Genomic DNA, 20,420 nt, shown 5'->3' with positions numbered 1-20,420 from the left:
CAGACAGAAAAAATATGCATCTCTGGACATTGGACACTTTTTGTAAAAGAATGATTTGAGGCTGAAGTGGCAGAAAGCAAGAAGAAAGTTTGGTTTGGAAGATTTTCTTCTCTGGTTTCAACAAAACTACAGAAATATTAACAAACATGTACAGAAATGTACCACAAGCACAAAGAAAATTACACACCAGTTTCATATTGTTAGTTGCATATTAATATTAATTTATTGTTGTTATTGTCATTGACTGTGTATCCCATTTAATTTAACAGTTTTTAAATTTTATTTAAATGTTATAATTCATTATTTAAATGACTTACTTTGTAGGCTTTTAGTGATTTTAGTTTGCCTTGTTTTCTATTAATTGCTCCACCTACTCTTGTAGTGATTTCTTGTGCTGCATTACAGGAGCCTTTGTGCCATAACTGTAGCAGGAGCTGCTACTTGCTAATCTGCCTTTGTAGATTAAGTCAATTTCTTTTAAATATACAAGACAGGATTTACTTTTTAATCATAATAGCCAATGGCGTCTTTAGGGTATCTGACTACTTCATCACTTCATCACATTCTCACAGCAGTAGTTGTTGTAGTTTCGTTACGTTTTTGGGGTTTGAGAAGTGGCTTAGTTTGTGTCTCCAGGTTAATTATAGATGACTTTTGACTAGGTGATTAGGTTATTTATTCTTTTTGTCCCCTTTCTGTGTTTTGTCCCTTAGCGTCTCCTTTGTGAAGTCAGTCATGTCTCCATGTTTGTTTAAACAGTCTTAGTCTCCGTCTTGGTTTTAGTTATGTTTCCTGTACGTTTTACTAAGAGATAAGTCTGTTGTCTCATGTGGTTTTTGTTCAGTTTAACTTGTCTCGTTAATTCTGATTTGCTCCCGCGGTGTTTTCCACTTGTTTTCCATCTTCCCACATTACCTGCTATGTATTTATTTTGTGTCCCCTTGTCCTCTTTCAAGTCGTTTTTCATGCTCTTTCCTTCTGTGCCCCTTGTGTTTTGTGTTTCTTCTGTAGTCTCTGAGCTTTTATATTTTAGATATATATATTATAGTAAAGTAACCTTTTGAGTGACCATCTGTCACTTGGATCCACTCCCTGCCTGCCAAACTGTGATAAAAGGCCTGGTATAGTAATGAGCAGCAGACCCCTGCTGGTGGTTATGATCAGTTGTGTTGTTGACATTTCAAGACTTATTATTACTTTGTGAAAAAAACCCAAACCTCAATCGCTGTCCTGATATCTGCTAACAACAAATAAGTTGCAAGTAGAAGGGGGTGGCTGTTTTCCAGGGTTAGCTTGACCCTTAAATGACAGGTGGTGGGGGATTACGCACTGGGGTCAATGGGATTATCCATGTTAAAAATACATAAGTGGTTTATTAACAGTTTCACTGAAAGAGTTAAGAGGTGGCATATGTTATACTCATGAAAGTAATAATAAAAGCAACACCCACATTAAAACTCCATAATGTTTTGCAGTTTATTGCCAGTGCTGTCATTATAATTTTAAGTAGTGCTGATTTTTGTGTTGTAAAAAAGTAGCAAATCATGTTGCAGGTTGTTGCATTGTCTTGCTTTTACAACATTTGACACTTTTCTAACATTACGACCGAAAAATCACGAGTGGATATAAACACAATAGAATTAAATCAACCCCAAAATATGGGTCATACCTGAACAATAAATATTACCACAAATAGTGAGTGCTGCCAATCTGTTTGCTTTCATAACAGATTAGTTTGAGACTGGGCAAATGCCAAGCCCATCACTGATGGAGCAGGAGGAGGATGCAGGTAACCCTGGTACTTATTACTGCCATAATGTATTTTTACAGCAGTCTTAATGTATTTTAGAAATGACTGTGTTTGATACAGTCGTGGATTTATGCATTCATTAATACAAGGTTCCATAATAATAATGTGTGTAATGCATTTTGTAATGTCATCCCTTTGCTGATTTTCTCAGCTTCTGTCAAGTTACACACAAAAACATGTGTCAAACAGATTAAACCAGAGATTTCAGGAAAGAGCCTGACAGACTTTTATGATATTCATTAACAAGCCATAAAAACTAGCACCTCTACTGTACTGTGTCTGTACAAAAAATCCTACCTACCACCTCATTACAATTCAGAGCACTGACTGGATCCTAGTAGCTCAAATGCAATTCAAGATTTGTTAATAACAAACCATGTATATCCATTAGCTTTGTGAATGGTGCCATTTAGGGCTTAAGACTCGTTATGTTGATCTACTTATTATTTTTCAGTCAGTTTCTACTCTGTTGTGTGCTCCCATCTAACAAAAATGTACTGGTGAAATGACAGCTATCATCTTATTATCTAATTATCCCCCTCTGACTGTTTCACTGTAGATGGGAGGCACCATGTACAACACTGGGAAGCATGTGTCCCTGCGGCCAGACAAAGCCCACCTGGTGAACATCTCTGGGGGCCCACTGGGATACAGCTACCGTCTGGAAGAGGTCCGTGTCCACTTTGGGAGTGAAGACTCTCAAGGTTCAGAGCACCTTCTTAATGGACAGGGCTTTCCTGGAGAGGTAAGAGACAAGACATGCAACCATGGTAAAGAAAAGAGAAAAATTACACTGCTTTAAGGTTTTAAAATTAGGTCAATACAACCTGAATTTTAGGCCAATACAGCCTGATTTTACACTGTGTTACTGTTTATTTAAACAAGATAAAAAGAAAAATATGTATTGAAGGACAAACAAGGCACACCACAGGATCTGATAGTTTGTAGAACCACTTTAGGGAACAATAAGTCGGAGTAATCATTGCGGAGGAATTTTGGCCCATTCCTTCTCACAACACTTCAGTTCTTCAAGGTTTGTGGTCATTTGTTTATACATAGCTCTCCTAAGATCCCACCACAATATTGCAGTATTGACTTTGCCTAGGGCATTGTAACACTATGATTCTTGTCTTTTTCAGTCATTTTCTTGTAGATTTGCTTATGTGCTTGGAATCATTATATGATGTAATTTTGGAAAAAGTTTACCTGTCGGACATAAGACCTCACATTAACTCTGGAGGTGTTCATGGTTTGATTGAACTTGCTGGAATGTCCACTTCTGGGAAGATTGGCAACTCTCTCGATTGTTCCATGTGAATAATCTTTTTCCCTGTATTTGTTTGGAAATGTTCCGCTAACGATTCCCAGACTGATGGGCAACACCTTTTTAGGATCATTGCTGATGTCTCATTGTTAGCATAAGTGATGGTTGTTACAAAGTAACTCATTACTGTTACTACAGTTTCCTTTAACTCTTGGACAGTAATGTGTTACATTACTGTCCAAGAGTAAGTAAATGGCCTGTGAATGGTAAATGGCCTGTATTTGTATAGGGCTTTACTAGTCCCTAAGGACCCCAAAGCGCTTTACATATCCAGTCATCCACCCATTCACACACACACATTCACACACTGGTGATGGCAAGCTACATTGTAGCCACAGCCACCCTGGGGCGCACTGACAAAGGCGAGGCTGCCGGACACTGGCACCACCGGGCCCTCTGACCACCACCAGTAGGCAATGGGTGAAGTGTCTTGCCCAAGGACACAACGACTGAGACTGTCAGAGCCGGGGCTCGAACCGGCAACCTTCTGATTACAAGGCGAACTGCCAACTCTTGAGCCACGATCGCCCCTAGTAATCATATTACAGTTACTAATTTGAAAAAAATACATTACTTACTTTTGTTGCCCAAGTTCAAAATCCACTTCATATCCACACTTGTGCAACAATATCTTGAACAGATTCCTTGGAGCCCAAAATGGCTGAGTTTGATGGAGGGAGATATGCACATTACTCTTTATAATTTATTGCTTGAAAGGACAAGATGTAAACTGTGCCCTGGTCAGAAGCAACTCCCCACTGCTGCAAACACGACTTCCGATCTCTCCAAGCACTTACACTAACACTAAGCTGGTATCAAAGAGTCCCACAGCAGGAGCGAGAGTGACACTCAGACGGTGTATGGTGACCCCAAGCAAGCAACCAAAGCTTGTTTTCAGCAGGTAACCAAAGCAGAGATGAACAGGCCGGTGGCATCATACATAGTGGAGGAAATATTTTATGATGGGATGGCCATCTTTCAGAAAGCTATTTAGCAAATGACCAAAAACAGGAAAAAGACCAGTCTCAGACAGGAAAAGTTTCTCCAGATGTATCGACTAGCAATGGAAACTGAGTTAAAGAAAACATTTCAGAGCTCTGCATGTTTGTCTACGACTGTTGACATTTGGACTTGCCACAATAAAAGCTTCCTGTGACTGGATTAACACGAATAACTTTCACTATGACAAAGCTGCAACTGTCTGCAAGCAACTGAAAGAACGACACACATACGATGTTATAGCTAGTGAAATTGAACTGATTCATTCAGTTTATGGATTGTCACGCAAAGACACGGCAACTGTCACTGACAATGGAACAAATTTTTTTGAAGGCTTTCAAGATGTATGAGCCCACAGCATCAGGTTCTGATGAAGAGGATGAAGAACAAGCTGTGACATTCACAGATGTTGGAAACGTGCGCTCCACTGACACTGACCAAGGACATTTTTCTCTCCCCCTTTACCTGAGATACACACTAAACTTAATTTCAAGTAATGATGTTGACAAATGGCTTACAGCAAACACATATCAGAGTCCATATCAGTGTACAGAAGTGCAACAGGAAAATACTCTGGCCTTTGGACTGGATAAAAACTCACTGTGCCGACAACAACGAGATGGAAATCAGATGTCATGATGCCCCATCCTACGTTACAGACATTCCCACGCAAGCTTTGAACAATCTCTGTAGCCGACTAGCCGTTGACTCCATCAATGTGTATTGGTTCCTTTACTAACATTGCTGATAAAACCACTCACTGTGGCTTTGGACATTTTCCGAGGTGAGGATAGCTTATGGCAGCTTCCAACTCTGGAAATCTCTAAGACACTGATGCTGCAAAGTGGGCTCTACAGATGACACCTGGTCTGCCTGAAGCCAATGTCCAGGTGTGCCTACTGTTATATGAACTATAAAAGCTATAACTGATAGGATTGTTTAACTGATTTTGCAGTTTCAGTCTAGAATTCAGACTACTATCCCTTTATTGTATTGTTTCCTTATTAAAGGGATCATGTGTCTCAGTGATAATGCATCGGTTTTATCAGAACATGTCTCTCCTGTCTGCCTGTCGCACTTTGCACCTGTCAACTTGTTAAACATATGTTCTTTGTGTTTTCTCCTAGTACTTGTGTAAATGCTGTAAAATGTAAATATACTGCTTTAGTGAAATATGCCTATAAATAAAGAATATAAGATTGTAGGCCTGTATGCAGTCGACTTGCATCTTTGTAATTTACACTTTGAAGTTTGCATGAGTTTCCATTAAAAGTGATGTTATCACACCTCTTAGATGCAGGGTTGTTCTATAGCTATCTTATTGTACGACACACAGGTAACGCTATCAGATGTTTCTATAAGCAGAAAAACTAAAAAATTAAACTGAACTCAACCACTAGTGTGTTAGTGTGTACATCTTGATGCATTCTCAATCATCCAGGTAAGTAAATCTCCAAAAGTTGATTGTGTTCATCTGGACATAGCGCTTTGTGGGAGAAACGTTTCATTACTCATCCAAGTGACTTCTTCAGTCTCAGCTGACTGCAGGTTTCAATCTTATAAACAGTACATTTGCATAATGACTGAAACCAGCCGACTGAAGGAACAATGGGCTGGGAGGTCAGTTCCTTAATCATAATTATGCAAATTCTCATGACCATTGATCAACAATCACTGACCAAAACCCACTGATCAAAGCCCACTGATCAATGGCCATGAGTACCATTCACAGAGAGTTGGGGAATGGCTGCAATCACAGCATTGTAAGATGGTGAAAGATGTACCCTTAGGCCCCTCCTCGATTCAGAGATAGTCTTTCCTTTTTCACGTAAATGGCCTCCTTGACTCCGCGCTCAAACCAGCGTTCCTCCCTGTCAGGATGTGTACATCCTCATCCTTGAAAGAGTGTCCACTGGGATGATGTTTCTGTAATAATAAACACATTTAGCTGATTAAAAGAGGCTATCTTCTATGTTTGACACATAGAACATGATACAGCATGATACATAAAACCTTAGACTTGAACACTGAGCCAGTAATCCATCTCAGTGGAAATTCAAACCTTGTTGCCAAAATTGAAAATGTTCAGTTTGGGGCTCTGTGGAGAGACCCCAAGCTTGTCTGTCTTTAACCAAACAGTAATAACAATGGTGCATTTGTTTTGTAAATCCACCCTGTCCACAGAGATGAAAGTGTACACTTCTGAGACACTTCTCAGTTTTGTTATGCAAATTTTATTTGTGATTTCACTTCTGTCAGAGATGTTCTGGAAGAATCAGTAATCTCACTCACTAAATCAAAACTCAGAGCAAAAGAGCTACTACTATTCTTTCTAAATAACTGTAAGTACTGTTCAGGAGACAAGCCAGTGTTTATACAACCTATGAACAACAGGTTTTAGTAGTCAAGACACAATATTCATGTAGTGTGACGATGGCAAATAGAAGGATTAGGATATACTAATACTGATGATGACAAGAACATGTAAATTTTACTTGTAATAATAACTATACAATAATAGTAACAATGAAATTAGAGATGCTAGTAAAAATGAAAGATAATTGTTTCTCATTGGCACTAAGAATCAGGCAACATTTATCGATAACTAATGATCATGCCTCGTTTGTTTAAAAAAAACATTCACGGCAATACTTAGAACTGCAAGGTGAACCAAAGCAGACGAAGCTTGGAATTGGAATAATAAGTTGCCTGAGATGCAGAGTTGTGGGGATGCAGCAGCCCAATAAGTGCGAAAGGTGATCTGAAGCAGTGACAAATAACATGCCAGTACTTGTCAGGGGTGTACTGAAAGCAGTATGTAGATTTGTTTAATTCACTAATATGTTATCTATCGCCTGTGTAGTCTGTTCTATCTAGAACTCGTAAGCTGTATAAAATGTAACTGTGTGTTGAAGAGATGTTAATGCAAATTTGAGTTAAGAAGTTAGCATCGGTACCATTAAAAAAGTCTTCTGGCCATTTTAAAATAGAGAGAAAGAGAAAATGAGTTTCTGTGTTGGTAGAATTGTATAAATATTTGATGCAATTTTCCAAAGACCTTTAAGTTCCACAGTGTTCTATAACTGAAAAACTCAATTTAACAGGAGTTCTTATAAGTTTGGATAATATGACTGATTTTATTTGATTTATTATTTCAGAAATTCAGAATTCCAAAAAAGAATTTCAAATGCTAAACTTGTGAATTAAATGTTGAAAAACAACAAAAACATTATTTTAAAATAAACAAAGAAGATGAGTAATTCTTTTGTCTTTCTATTTGGTTAAAATGAATTTAGTTCATCGCTTATACATTCTGTTGTTGCCTATGGTTTATCGGAGGGAAGGTGTAACTGTGGAGGTCGTGATTTGAAGTGCTTTTCATTAACTTGTCAGAGTTACATATATTGATATACTTTTAAAGCATATCAATATCGAGTTTTGATCATAATTTAGAACCTGCTTACTCTGCCATAGGAGTGAAGAGTAACACACCCCCAGATACTTTTTAAAAGAAAAAAGTTTTTCCGATTCTTGTTTGTGAGTCAAAAATCGAATCGGTCAGGCAGTATTAACTGGGGATTGAACTGGAGCTCAGCCTGAAGGAGCAGTTCTTGATTTATAAGTCAGCTTATGTTCCAGTCTTCACTTTTGATCATTATTTTCGGGTCAGGGCCAAACAAATGGCAGCACAAATACATGCGGTCAAATGGCTTTTATAGGGTGGCTGAGTGGACACACATCAGATATTGTTTGGCCCCAGAAGCCTTTCTTTGTAGTTTTTTCAGACATTTGGACCAACGCAAGAGCCTGTTGAGGAATTACATCAAAACTGGAATTAAAAAGGAAAGGAAGCATAGATTGCATAAAACATGGGCATTGCTGTCATTTTTAAATTATTATTTTTTAATAATAGAATCTTTGTTGAAACTCTGTTGGTTTTTAGCGTCTTGCAAACCAGGTTAGCAAGCTGCCTCGTTATCAGAAAAACACTAACTGAAAAATTATCCAGCAAGCTTTGAAACTTTAGTAAAATCACAATGTATACTGTAAGTTGTAGTTTGGATATGCTATTTTCCTAATAAAATTAAATAAATGTTATGACGCATTCTTTGCTTCTCATTTTTCACTCTGCTCCCAGGAGACCTTGATAGATATACCTCTTTTGTTTTAGGAAATAAATATGTCTGCTTAATTTATTGCACAGCGCTTTCCCTCTTTTTTTTGTGTTTGTTTCTTCCTTGTTATACCTGCATTTAAAAGTTTGTGAAAATTGACTATGACTAGATAGCCCTGACTTTTGAAGACTAGTGGCATGATCATTATACTTTAACGTCCTCTGTCAGTACGTCTGTGAAGGTTCTCAGTCATCCATGTCCTCTGTCAAATTAGAAGTTTTCCAAAACATACATGTTAGAAGGCTGTTGCTAATGCTACACACCTCAGAATTCTTTTCCCTTCCTTCAGTCAGTCAAGCACCTTCGTCAAAAAAGGAAAGTATGCAAAAAAGTTTTGTTTTTTTTGTATTATGGTGAAATTTAAGTTGTAAAAGCTGCATCTTTGCTAGAAATATTCTATAAATTGCTGTAAATTTGTTTTTTCCTTTCAGGTCCAGCTGATCCATTATAATCAAGATCTGTATGCCAACTACAGCGAGGCAGCTAAGAGCCCTCATGGAATTGCTGTGGTTTCCATCTTCATAAAGGTCTGCTTGTTCTTCTGGGAATACAGGGCAATAGAGTAAAAAAGCAATTAATGCTGGTCTCAGACACCCCAAGACTCATACAAAAAACAGCCAGAATACAGAGGTGTAGTGCAGGGGTGATAAACTCAGTTTCACTAAGGGCCACACAGAGAGAATCTCATTAAGAGCCAGATATACAGTATAGAGTTTATTGACATGCTTTAACTTAATTGAAAGTGTGTGTGTGTGTGTGTGTGTGTGTGTGTGTGTGTGTGTGTGTGTGTGTGTGTGTGTGTGTGTGTGTGTGTGTGTTATATAGCCCTTTCAGAGTTTGATCCAAATATAGCCCTCATAACTAGTCCACAGAACAGGCGTATTAGTCTTTATAACATTAGTCATGCAGGATAATGTATTCTGACTGCAGTTCTACAAGATGCATTCCATTCAGCTGGCTCACAACAGCCTGACAGCTCCTACCAGTACGGTGCACATAATAACACGAGATGTGTCCTGATGTAAAAGCAAAGTAATAAATCTTTAATTTTGTTGTTGCACACATTTATGCAAGTCTGTTCCAGCTTCTTTCACAGGCTTAAACATGGCAACTCACTGAGTGTCTGACTCCTCAGTTGAAATCTGCTTTCAACTTTCCTTTTTGTTTTATTCTGTGCTAGCTAACCACTTGGTTTGCAGCTTCTGTCATAACGACAAATTAGTTTGTCATATGTAGTATTTTATACCTGACACAATCTGATGGGATGCATCATGAAGTTCTGAAAAAACAAAACAACCAAGAGTGTTTCTTTGCATCTTCATCCACTTCTTTTCCAGTGACATCACAGAGGTGAAAGATGGCTGTTTTGATTTAATGGTGTTGAGTGTAATTGCTCTTGAATCTTGGCCAAATCCGAAGAACAATTTATGACTGTGAGCTTTTATCCTGACACTGAGCATTCGGTCAGAGAATCAGACTATCATCTGTATCCCTCTGTATGTATCTATGTATGTATAACACTGTATTGAATTAAACTTGCAGAAGAGCTTTTACCATGTACTCTCTAACATACGGCTTTAAAACCTCTCAGTTGTGGATTATTTATTGTCATTATCTAAATGAAATAGAGTGCATGGAAGAAAAAAAACTTGCATTTGCTACATGTTTTATAGCATTATGTGTTTGTGATTGTCTGTGATTCTCCTTTTCAGCTCTCTGAAAATTCCAACGCCTTCCTCAACCGTATGCTCAATAGAGACACCATCACCAGAATTAATTACAAACGTAAGATGCACAGTCTTTACCTGACACACACATATACACACTTATTCTTTTTGTCTTTAGATGAGCTAATTCAGTTCAGAACATTTACAAACCTCTGGTTCTTGGACTAAATAAAATCTTGAAAACTTTATGTGTACTATATATAACTTTCTATGATGTTTGCTTCTTGAATTTTCATCTCTATATAACCATATATACAGAAACATAGGGCCTCACTTTATTTTAGGTCATCAGCATTCTACTTGCACCAAATCTTATGCTGTGTTCAGACCAATGCAAAGTTTTTGAGCAGAGTGTTAACAAGTGGCACAATGATGTAGTGGTTAGGACTTTTGCTTCTGTCACAGTCTGGCGAGGGCAGACTGTATGAATTGAAAAAAGGACCCAAAATGCAGACTCCAAGGAACAGGGAACAGAACTTGAATGTTAACAAAAAACAAGCCGTTTAATATGGCTGGTAAAAAAGGTACAAACAAAGGGCAAGGCAAACTGAAGCAAAATTAACACAAACCTAAACTGGGAAATCTAAACAAACAATAAGAAAAACCTAGACAAGGAACTAGGAAGCATGGGAAACATGGTGTGGACAACAGACGACCTGACAATCACACACTGAAAACAGAGGACTTAAATACACAGGAGGTGATTAGGGGAAGTGGGAACACATGGAGGAACAGCTGACTGACATGAGCCTAATGACAGGACAAGGGAAGTGAAACTAAATACAATGAACAAAGAACACACGACTCCTTCAAAATAAAACAGGAAACATGAGACAGACATGATAATACAAACTTGATAACATAAGACACGCAGCATGAAACACGAAGGGTGAGGGGAAACTTAAATACAGGGGAAGAAAACACAAGGAGTCTAATAACCAAATGAACTTAGATAACCTAATGAACAAAATAAACTCAAACTAAAAACGCTAGGTCAAAAGACCCAGGATCAAGTAGATCTTGGATTTGAAGTTTACGTCTGAGGACTTTTTGCAGAGCACAGTCTACATTGCAGTTTGTACATTTGTACATATATGTAGATAAACAGCAAATGACTTTGTTTCTCTGCAGTTTCTTTAGATTGTGGCATAATATGTTTTACTTTTTAGTCTTTTAACTTTCTTCACTTTGATAGACAAATTCAGTGTAAGTGATTTCTTGATTCATCAGGTCTTTTGACAATAACTCTTGGCTGTGGCTATTGAATTTGAACTTAGTTTTCCAAAAAAAAGAGGTTACCGTACTTTCTGGACCATAAGCCGCTACTTTTTCCCTAGGTTTTGAGCCATGAGGCTTATACAAAGGTGCGGCTATTCTGTGGATTTTTCTTCCACCACTAGGGGGACTCTAACCAGAATTAGAATAAAAAACAAGATAGATGAAAAATCAATGCAAAGAAGAATACACTACTTTTTCTTTAGCAGATAGAACACGCACAACAAATTACCAACTAATTATTTTCAAATCCTCGCCCCTTCATCATGGAAACCACACGAAGAAGTTCGTATGATGCAAGTTTTAAGTTGAAGGCCATCGATCTTGCTATCCAGGAGGGAAACCGCGCTGCTGCACGCAAGCTTAGCGTCAATGAGTCTATGGTGAGACGTTGGAGGCGGCAGCGGGAAGAGCTCATGCAATGCCAAAAGTCGAGAAAAGCTTTCAGAGGACATAAAAGCAGGTGGCCTGAACTTGAAAATGTCCTGGAGGAATGGGTGAACACACTGAGAGCAGGTGGCCGAGGTGTATCCACTGTACAGATCCGACTGAAAGCCAAAACAATCGCCCGCGAAATGAATATTAAAGATTTCAAAGGTGGGCCGTCATGGTGTTTCAGATTTATGAAACGTAAAAACCTGTCCGTCAGGGCACGGACCACTCTCTGTCAGCAACTCCCCCCTGACTATCAGGAAAAAGTTGAAAACTTCCACAAATTCGTTGAAAAAAAGATACAAGAAAACTCCATCGGACCAGACAACATAATCAATATGGATGAAGTACCTTTAACATTTGATCTGCCTCTGACCAGGACCGTTAACAAGACAGGTGCATCATCCGTGTTGTTGAAAACAACAGGCCATGAGAGGACGCACTTCACCTGCGTTCTGGCATGCACGGCATCCGGACAAAAACTTCCACCAATGGTGATTTTTAAGCGCATAACTATGCCGAAAGAACAACTCCCGAAAGGCATAGTGGTCAAAGTTAACACCAAAGGGTGGATGATAGAAGGTCTAATGAAGGAATGGTTAACGGAGTGCTATGGGAAGCGCCCGGGAGGATTTTTTCACCGGAAAAAAGCACTGCTTGTTTTGGATAGCATGAGGGCCCACATCACAGATTCTGTGAAAGCAGCGATCAAGAAAACAAACTCCATTCCAGCTGTGATTCCTGGAGGTACAACAAAGTTTTTGCAGCCACTTGACATCAGTGTAAATCGGGCATTTAAAGCTGCACTACGGGTTGAGTGGGAGACTTGGATGACAAGCGGTGAAAAGTCATTCACAAAAACTGGCCGCATGCGAAAAGCATCCTTTTCTGATGTCTGTCAGTGGATCCTAACAGCGTGGAGTGCTGTGAAAGAATCCACCATCACCAATGGGTTCCGAAAGGCTGGACTGCTGCGCGAAGAGAGCGGCGCACCTTCAGAGCCAACTTCACCGGAGGATGACAGTGACACGGAGAGCGAGACTGATGGAGACAGATGTGATGAAGCGCTTCTGAGCCTGTTCAACTCCGACACTGAAGAAGACGACTTCATGGGTTTCAGCGAAGATGATTAAAGTGACATGTGGTTTCAAATACAGGAAAAATGGAGGTAAATAAATAGCGGTTATTTTCTCTTGGTTCTGTTACGTTTTAATCAGCAAAGTTGCTGCCGTGTTAAAAGGCATTGTTCGGAAAGAATCTGTTCAGGTACATACTTGTACATTTGCACTACAAGATTGTTCTGTACATGCAGTAAATATCTATTTTTTCATCATAGATATCTGCGGCTTATAGCTGGGTGCGGCTTGTATATCTTTTTTTTTTAAATTTTTTAAAAATAGAGCGGATGCGGCTTATATACAGGTGCGCTCTATTGTCCAGAAAGTACGGTATTCACAGTTTGTGAATGATTTAACAGGTGGTAGGTTTGGACTTCTTTCTCTGAATAAATGTAATAAACATTTAAATACTGCATTTTGTATTTATCTTTGTCTAATACTTACATTTTACATTACAGTGATCTGAAACATTTAAGTAAATATACAAAAAGTGATGAAGGCGAATACTTTTTCACTGCACTCTAGAGGTACATTTTGAAAATGCTTCAACTTCAGTTTAGCCTCTTACTCCATTCTTTATTCCAGCTATTGGTCGGAGTAAGTAAAGGTAATTGTTCTTTCATTGTCCTGGGTGAAAGTGAAACGGTCTGGAAACAGTTCACTAATTATATTCATGAAAGTAACATGAAGCAAAGCTTCACTACTGTTTGGTCTGAATACACCACGACGGACTTAGGAGTCTGTCTTGAACCTCTAAAGCTGCTACACAACAGTTCATTCTGACACTACAAAATCAGTCTACATCTTGTTTTACATAACAATGCTCCCTGATAGTTAAATCTGTCTTCAGAAAGAAAGCTTCATTAATTACATATGAATCAGTGCTATATTGCCCACAATCTGCTTTCCAGCCTCTGCTGTGAAGATGTACAGTCCTCTGATGAACTCTCTTCCTGTTAATGAGGCTAAACATAGCAGAGCTACATAACAACCACACAGACTAACCACAAGACATCCATATGCTTATCCTTATTCTCCGTAAACTTAGGTTATACTAATCTAAACCAAGATCCAATTCAAGTTAATGTTGAGGACTACCTGTGGGAACCAGCAGTGAGTTCTTAAATTAGATGTGACTAATGTAACTGATAATAAGAACAGCAACTATATTTGAATAGCACTTCATAAAAAGCACAGTTACTAAGCGCTTTGTTATTTGGACAAAAACAAACATGTACATGTCTCAGGATGCAGACATGGTGTCATAGACCTCCCCAAAAACTGAGCAAATGAAGGAAAAGGAAACAGTATGAGTATCGATTCAGCCAATCTGATGGTCTTAGAAAGGCTATTCCAAAATTTAGAAGTTGCATGGTAATCTGGCCATGTGATAGATCTGAGCTGTACATTCACACCACGATCCTAACCTTTGATAAAGGCATTCCTGAGCTTTTTACCCACCCTGGCTATTAACATCAAAGTCCATAACCTAAACCAAACCTTATTCTCATTTAACCCTAACCCTAATACTTTAAAACAAACCTTTGAAGGTAACTCAGAAAGAAAAGACCAGCAATTGCTTTACTTCTTTTAAAACCTAATAATGGTCCTGAAATAACCCTATGCAAGCAGAGAAATCGTGGATCAGTCACTTCAGAAAGGTTTTACACGGACTTACACTCACCAGCTTCTTTATTAGTTAGATCTTGCCAATGCTGGGTTTGATTCCCTTTTATGTGGTTCATTGCGTTGCTGGAAATATCCCTCAAACGTATGATCCATATTGACATGATAGCACCACACAGTTGCTGGAGATTGGCCGGCTGTAGGAGGAACTGCCCAAAAAGTGTCGGCCATGCGGCAACCCTCCAATTGTAGGCCATGTTTGCCAGTCAACACTTTATTTATTGTGTCTAATAAATTCAGTGAGGGTTTAATGATGTAGTGAGGAGTTACCCTAACCATTTCTTACCCAACCCTAACCCTTACTTTATTCCAACGTTACACCAGGAGTCTGAGTATGGATACTTCTGCTGATTCACTTTCATGTAGTACCGCATACTTAGGTTTGCAATGTTGGACCATGATTATCATACTTGCTATTATATAATATGAGATTTGTGAGTTATAGTGCCTCTGAGCACACAGTGAAGCTGATAATTTAACGTGCATAAAATATGCCTCAGCACATTATTTGTACCAACAATACCTGCTAAAAATGTGCAGATGTTAGGTTGACATATAGCCTCCTTCTGCCGGGTGAAGTTGTTTGTTGGTCCTTCTCTTTCTATTACATGGCCAACACAAGTGTGCACTTAGCATTTTGAGTGCTATGAATACACCACCTGGGTACTCAGAGCACTTGCACATTCAAAATAGTGGAGTTTTGGTATAGACATATGCAACTGGAAAAGCATGAGTCTTTATATTAAAATGTAAAGATGCATCTCGTCAGCACTTGTATTTTTAAAGTTCTAATTTAACTGTGATAATGTGATGAATGCACTAAAAGACGCACATTTTTCTGTTTTTCATTTGACTGGTGTCTCTGTTAATAGGTTAGAACATAAGCGAACTTGCACACACAGCCTAACGGGCTCCCCCTGCCATTTTTCTCTTTTCTCTAGACGATGCCTTCTTATTGATGGGTCTGAACATAGCTGACCTCTACCCCGACACCACACGTTATATCACCTACGAGGGCTCCATCACCATTCCTCCCTGCTATGAGACATCCACGTGGATACTCATCAACAAGCCAGTCTACGTGACACAGATGCAGGTATGAAAGTGTAGCACAGGTATCTGGCGTCTGGCGGAAAAAAATGACTTGTATTGTGTTGATCGGGGAAGAAACTTGATTTCTAATTTTCTTGCTGGCATGGGGTACAAACATGCCTCAACTGCAAATTACACCTTCATAACCTGCAATTTTCAAACCGTCTGTTTTTCCCTAAGTGGTTTAGATAAAGCAGGCTGTTGTAACAGTAACGTAATGAAACGACAGAAAACAAACAAATCCACTTTCTTTATCTTATGGTCTAAAATAAAAGCTCGATTCAACTGTGCTGGTTTTTTTTTACAAGGTCCTCAAGTCATTGAAAATCCTTTTGTTTAAAAACAGAGTAAAACCTTCAAAAACTAACTAGAGCTGTAAACACAATGTAACGGAAAAAAACACCATGACTTCATGTCCACAAGGTCCGTACGCAATGAAATCAACAGCTGCACAACTCCAATTCTTCTATTCATTGCTTCACTGTAGCAGTACTTTTTCAACCACGTCTGCTCTTGATCAGATAATAAAAGAAGAAAAAAATCAGTTTTGTTACAGAGACATCAATGCAAGATAAACCAGGGATGAGATATATTGCAAAATGAACTTGTCCTACAAGATGTTTGTCAATGCAGAATCCAGGATGCCCTATGCTATTCTAGTTAATATAAAAGCAAATAATGGCTAAGGCCCCTGGAAAGTGACGCGTATCACCACAAGCACCACATCCCAAAAAGAAACTATGCTGAGAAAGAAAATGGTAAAAAAATTAATCTCTGTCTCTCTTCCACAGCATACCTTTATCCTGTCCTCCTTCTCCCACCCCAACCGGTCGCAGCAGATGGCCCCGCCCCTCCCTGAGCCTGGTTCTGCTGGAGGTTTCTTCCTGTTAAAAGGGAGTTTTTCCTTCTCACTGTCGCCAAAGTGCTTGCTCATAGGGGGTCATCAGATTGTTGGGTTTTTCTCTGTATGTATTATTGCAGGATCTACCTTACAATATAAAGCACCTTGAGGCGACTGTTGTGATTTGGCGATGTATAAATAAAATTGAATTCAATTGAATTGAAAAAAAAGGACTATCATTTCACTGCTGGAAAGAGTGTTGGCACTCAAGTTACAACATTTCTGCTAGACTGGTGAGGTAAAAGTGATGAACCCTGATAAATGGAGCCAACTGTTACCGACAGTGCTGAGATGTTTTCTTGGTTAGCTTTTTATTAATGCTGTGGGACAAATATAATTACTCTATGTGATTAGTGCTTTATATCCAGCTGTAAACTGTGGGATCATTGATAGTCACCTTGAACAGACTGTGAATAGCTCACAGGGCTAATAGAGAGAGACACTCTCACATCAACACCTATTGATCACCTGTTTCCTTTTTGCATTATACTACAGAGCTGGGCAGCAAAACAAAAATATTTGGTAAAAATTTTTAATTACATACAATAATTACAAAAAGTAACTTTAACCTGTGAGGTCATCGGTGATGAAACCAGCCCTAGCTATGAAGTCTAAGCCTATGTTTATCAGGAAAGCAAAAACAAGTTGTTTTTTGTCTCACAAATGTCAAGACTTGTCAAGAGATTAATTAAAATCAAATGAAAAATGATATATTATGACAGTGCAAGCTTAGAGTCATAATCAATGATGATTCAGATTTACAGGGTCAAACTATATGAATTAAATACCTTGACCTTTTCTGCTTGGTCAGAATAGTTGCTTTATACTATAGATCAAATCAAATATGCAATCTGTAGACCAAGAAGCTCTGTGTCAGAGTGCAGCACATTACAGTCCAGCACAGCAAGCGCCTGCATGCATCAGTGAAATCCCACACACTATGTGCCATTTATTCTGACTGCATTCCCCCTGTTCTCATTCACCTGTCTTGTCTTCTCACTTACCTGTCATCCACTTTTAATCTCTCTGTCTTTTATCTTTATTTTCACTTGCTTTTTCTTTTCCCTCTCTCCAATATCTTCTCCTTTTTTTTCTCTTATGCATTTTTACCCCCCGTCCATCCATCTTCGCTCTCCACTCATCCATCTTTCCACATCATGCCTCTCGCGCTCAGTTTCATTAAGGCCCACAGTAGAAAATGTGAATCACACATTTAATAATGCATCCTGATTACAGTTTTACAAGTAGGCTCTCACATACAGACAGTGTATAACAACCTCATTCGTCTGCCCAACATACAGTGGGGCAAAAAAGTATTTAGTCAGCCACCGATTGTGCACGTTCACCCACTTAAAATGATGACAGAGGTCAGTAATTTGCACCAGAGGTACACTTCAACTGTGAGAGACAGAATGTGAAAAAAAAATCCATGAATCCACATGGTAGGATTTGTAAAGAATTTATTCGTAAATCAGGGTGGAAAATAAGTATTTGGTCACCTCAAACAAGGAAAATCTCTGGCTCTCACAGACCTGTAACGTCTTCTGTAAGAAGCTTTTCTGTCCCCCACTTGTTACCTGTATGAATGGCACCTGTTTGAACCCATCATCTGTATAAAAGACACCTGTCCACAGCCTCAAACAGTCAGACTCCAAACTCCGCCATGGCCAAGACCAAAGAGCTTTCGAAGGACACCAGGAAAAGTATTGTAGACCTGCACCAGACTGGGAAGAGTGAATCTACAATAGGCAAGCAGCTTGGTGTGAAAAAATCAACTGTGGGAGCAATCATCAGAAAATGGAAGACATACAAGACCACTGATAATCTCCCTCGATCTGGGGCTCCACGCAAGATCTCATCCCGTGGGGTCAAAATGATCATGAGAACGGTGAGCAAAGATCCCAGAACCACACGGGGGGACCTGGTGAATGACCTGCAGAGAGCTGGGACCAAAGTAACAAAGGTCACCATCAGTAACACACTACAACGGCAGGGAATCAAATCCCGCAGTGCCAGACGTGTTCCGCTGCTGAAGCCAGTGCATGTCCAGGCCCGTCTGAAGTTTGCCAGAGAGCACATGGATGATACAGCAGAGGATTGGGAGAATGTCATGTGGTCAGATGAAACCAAAGTAGAACTTTTTGGTATAAACTCAACTCGTCGTGTTTGGAGGAAGAAGAATACTGAGTTGCATCCCAAGAACACCATACCTACTGTGAAGCATGGGGGTGGAAACATCATGCTATGGGGCTGTTTTTCTGCCAAGGGGACAGGACGACTGATCCGTGTTAAGGACAGAATGAATGGGGCCATGTATCGTGAGATTTTGAGCCAAAACCTCCTTCCATCAGTGAGAACTTTGAAGATGAAACGAGGCTGGGTCTTCCAACATGACAATGATCCAAAGCACACCGCCCGGGCAACAAAGGAGTGGCTCCGTAAGAAGCATTTGAAAGTCCTGGAGTGGCCTAGCCAGTCTCCAGACCTCAACCCCATAGAAAATCTGTGGCGGGAGTTGAAAGTCCGTGTTGCTCGGCGACAGCCCCAAAACATCACTGCTCTCGAGAAGATCTGCATGGAGGAATGGGCCAAAATACCAGCTACTGTGTGTGCAAACCTGGTAAAGACCTATAGTAAACGTTTGACCTCTGTTATTGCCAACAAAGGTTATGTTACAAAGTATTGAGTTGTATTTTTGTTATTGACCAAATACTTATTTTCCACCCTGATTTACGAATAAATTCTTTACAAATCCTACCATGTGGATTCATGGATTTTTTTTTCACATTCTGTCTCTCACAGTTGAAGTGTACCTCTGGTGCAAATTACTGACCTCTGTCATCATTTTAGGTGGGGGAACTTGCACAATCGGTGGCTGACTAAATACTTTTTTGCCCCACTGTAACAACTACTGACAGTGATTTGGTTGGAAAAAACAAATACACATCGATGGTAAAGCATAATAATGAATCTTTAAGTTTTTCGTTTCACATATCTCTATGGGTCTTAAATCGAATGTTTCACACGCCTGAACATGACAACTTAGTGGTGGTGTAGGAAATATCATTAAAAACATATTAAGAGTAGCTGAGCAGTCACCGTGCACACTGCTGTAACAACCAAGCGGACCAAAACTGACATGCGGCTGGATTAAAATTTACAAAACGCTGGATTTGTCTCATGGATGCCGAGTTTGACACGTGTTCTGCACAGTCTTCAGTAATACATACAGGCTTTCATTCGTGAGCACCTACTCCTTTCCATAGCTTCAGTGTAGGCTGCAGGGGGTAATTGGGGAGACTCCTTTAAGCTGACTCAGTTCAGTTCATTGTCATTGTGAATTGTGGCAAGTGGCAAAAGTGACTCCTCGATTGGTGGCACATGCTGAAGTTGTGTCATTTTTTTCTTATTGTGCATCTTCTGATTTTTGTAACCTTGTGTGAGGCAAGCAGGTTGGACTCAGAGATATGTCTGTGCAGGGGCAGCACAGGGGAAGATTGCTGTTGAAAAAGATGTGATGTTCGGCAGAAACCTCCAAGAACACTTTGTTCCTGTTTCAGTGTTATAATAGTCTTCATCTGAACCCATCCAGTGTCTCTGAGACCATTTTGTTTTGTAGTTTAGCACTGCCTGCAAAACTGTAGTTTGGGGGCTTTTTAACACAACCACTCCTTTGGGGACAAAGATTGTTAATCATCAGTATGTGCAAAACTGTAATGAACTAATTACTTTACACCAATTTGTGAAATTAAATTTAAAGTATACAAAGTAAGTATCAAAAAGTATTTTAAGGTAGTATTAAAAATATCATCGAGTTAAAGGAGCCAAAATCTTATTATTGAACAGTTGTTAAAATTGTTCATGCTCTTCAACTACTAGAA

General features: G+C 39.3%; 1 protein-coding gene across 1 annotated transcript in view; it reads left to right on the top strand.

The window, feature by feature from the left end:
- The window catches only part of LOC146670912 (carbonic anhydrase-related protein 10-like), a 139,229-nt gene that overhangs the window by 99,616 nt on the left and 19,193 nt on the right, over window positions 1-20,420 (top strand). The window contains exons 4-7 of the mRNA XM_085403020.1: window positions 2,370-2,555; window positions 8,740-8,835; window positions 10,021-10,093; window positions 15,488-15,642. Of these exons, the coding sequence (XP_085259146.1) occupies window positions 2,370-2,555; window positions 8,740-8,835; window positions 10,021-10,093; window positions 15,488-15,642 (510 nt within the window). The remainder of the gene's footprint in view (window positions 1-2,369; window positions 2,556-8,739; window positions 8,836-10,020; window positions 10,094-15,487; window positions 15,643-20,420) is intronic.

Source organism: Rhamphochromis longiceps, linkage group LG4 (assembly GCF_057381845.1).
Source record: "Rhamphochromis longiceps isolate RC_006_pf linkage group LG4, R_longiceps_female_GT1.1, whole genome shotgun sequence".
Lineage (NCBI taxonomy): Eukaryota > Metazoa > Chordata > Actinopteri > Cichliformes > Cichlidae > Rhamphochromis > Rhamphochromis longiceps.
Note: the sequence above shows the minus strand (reverse complement) of the source record. Positions and strands in the feature narration are given on the sequence as shown.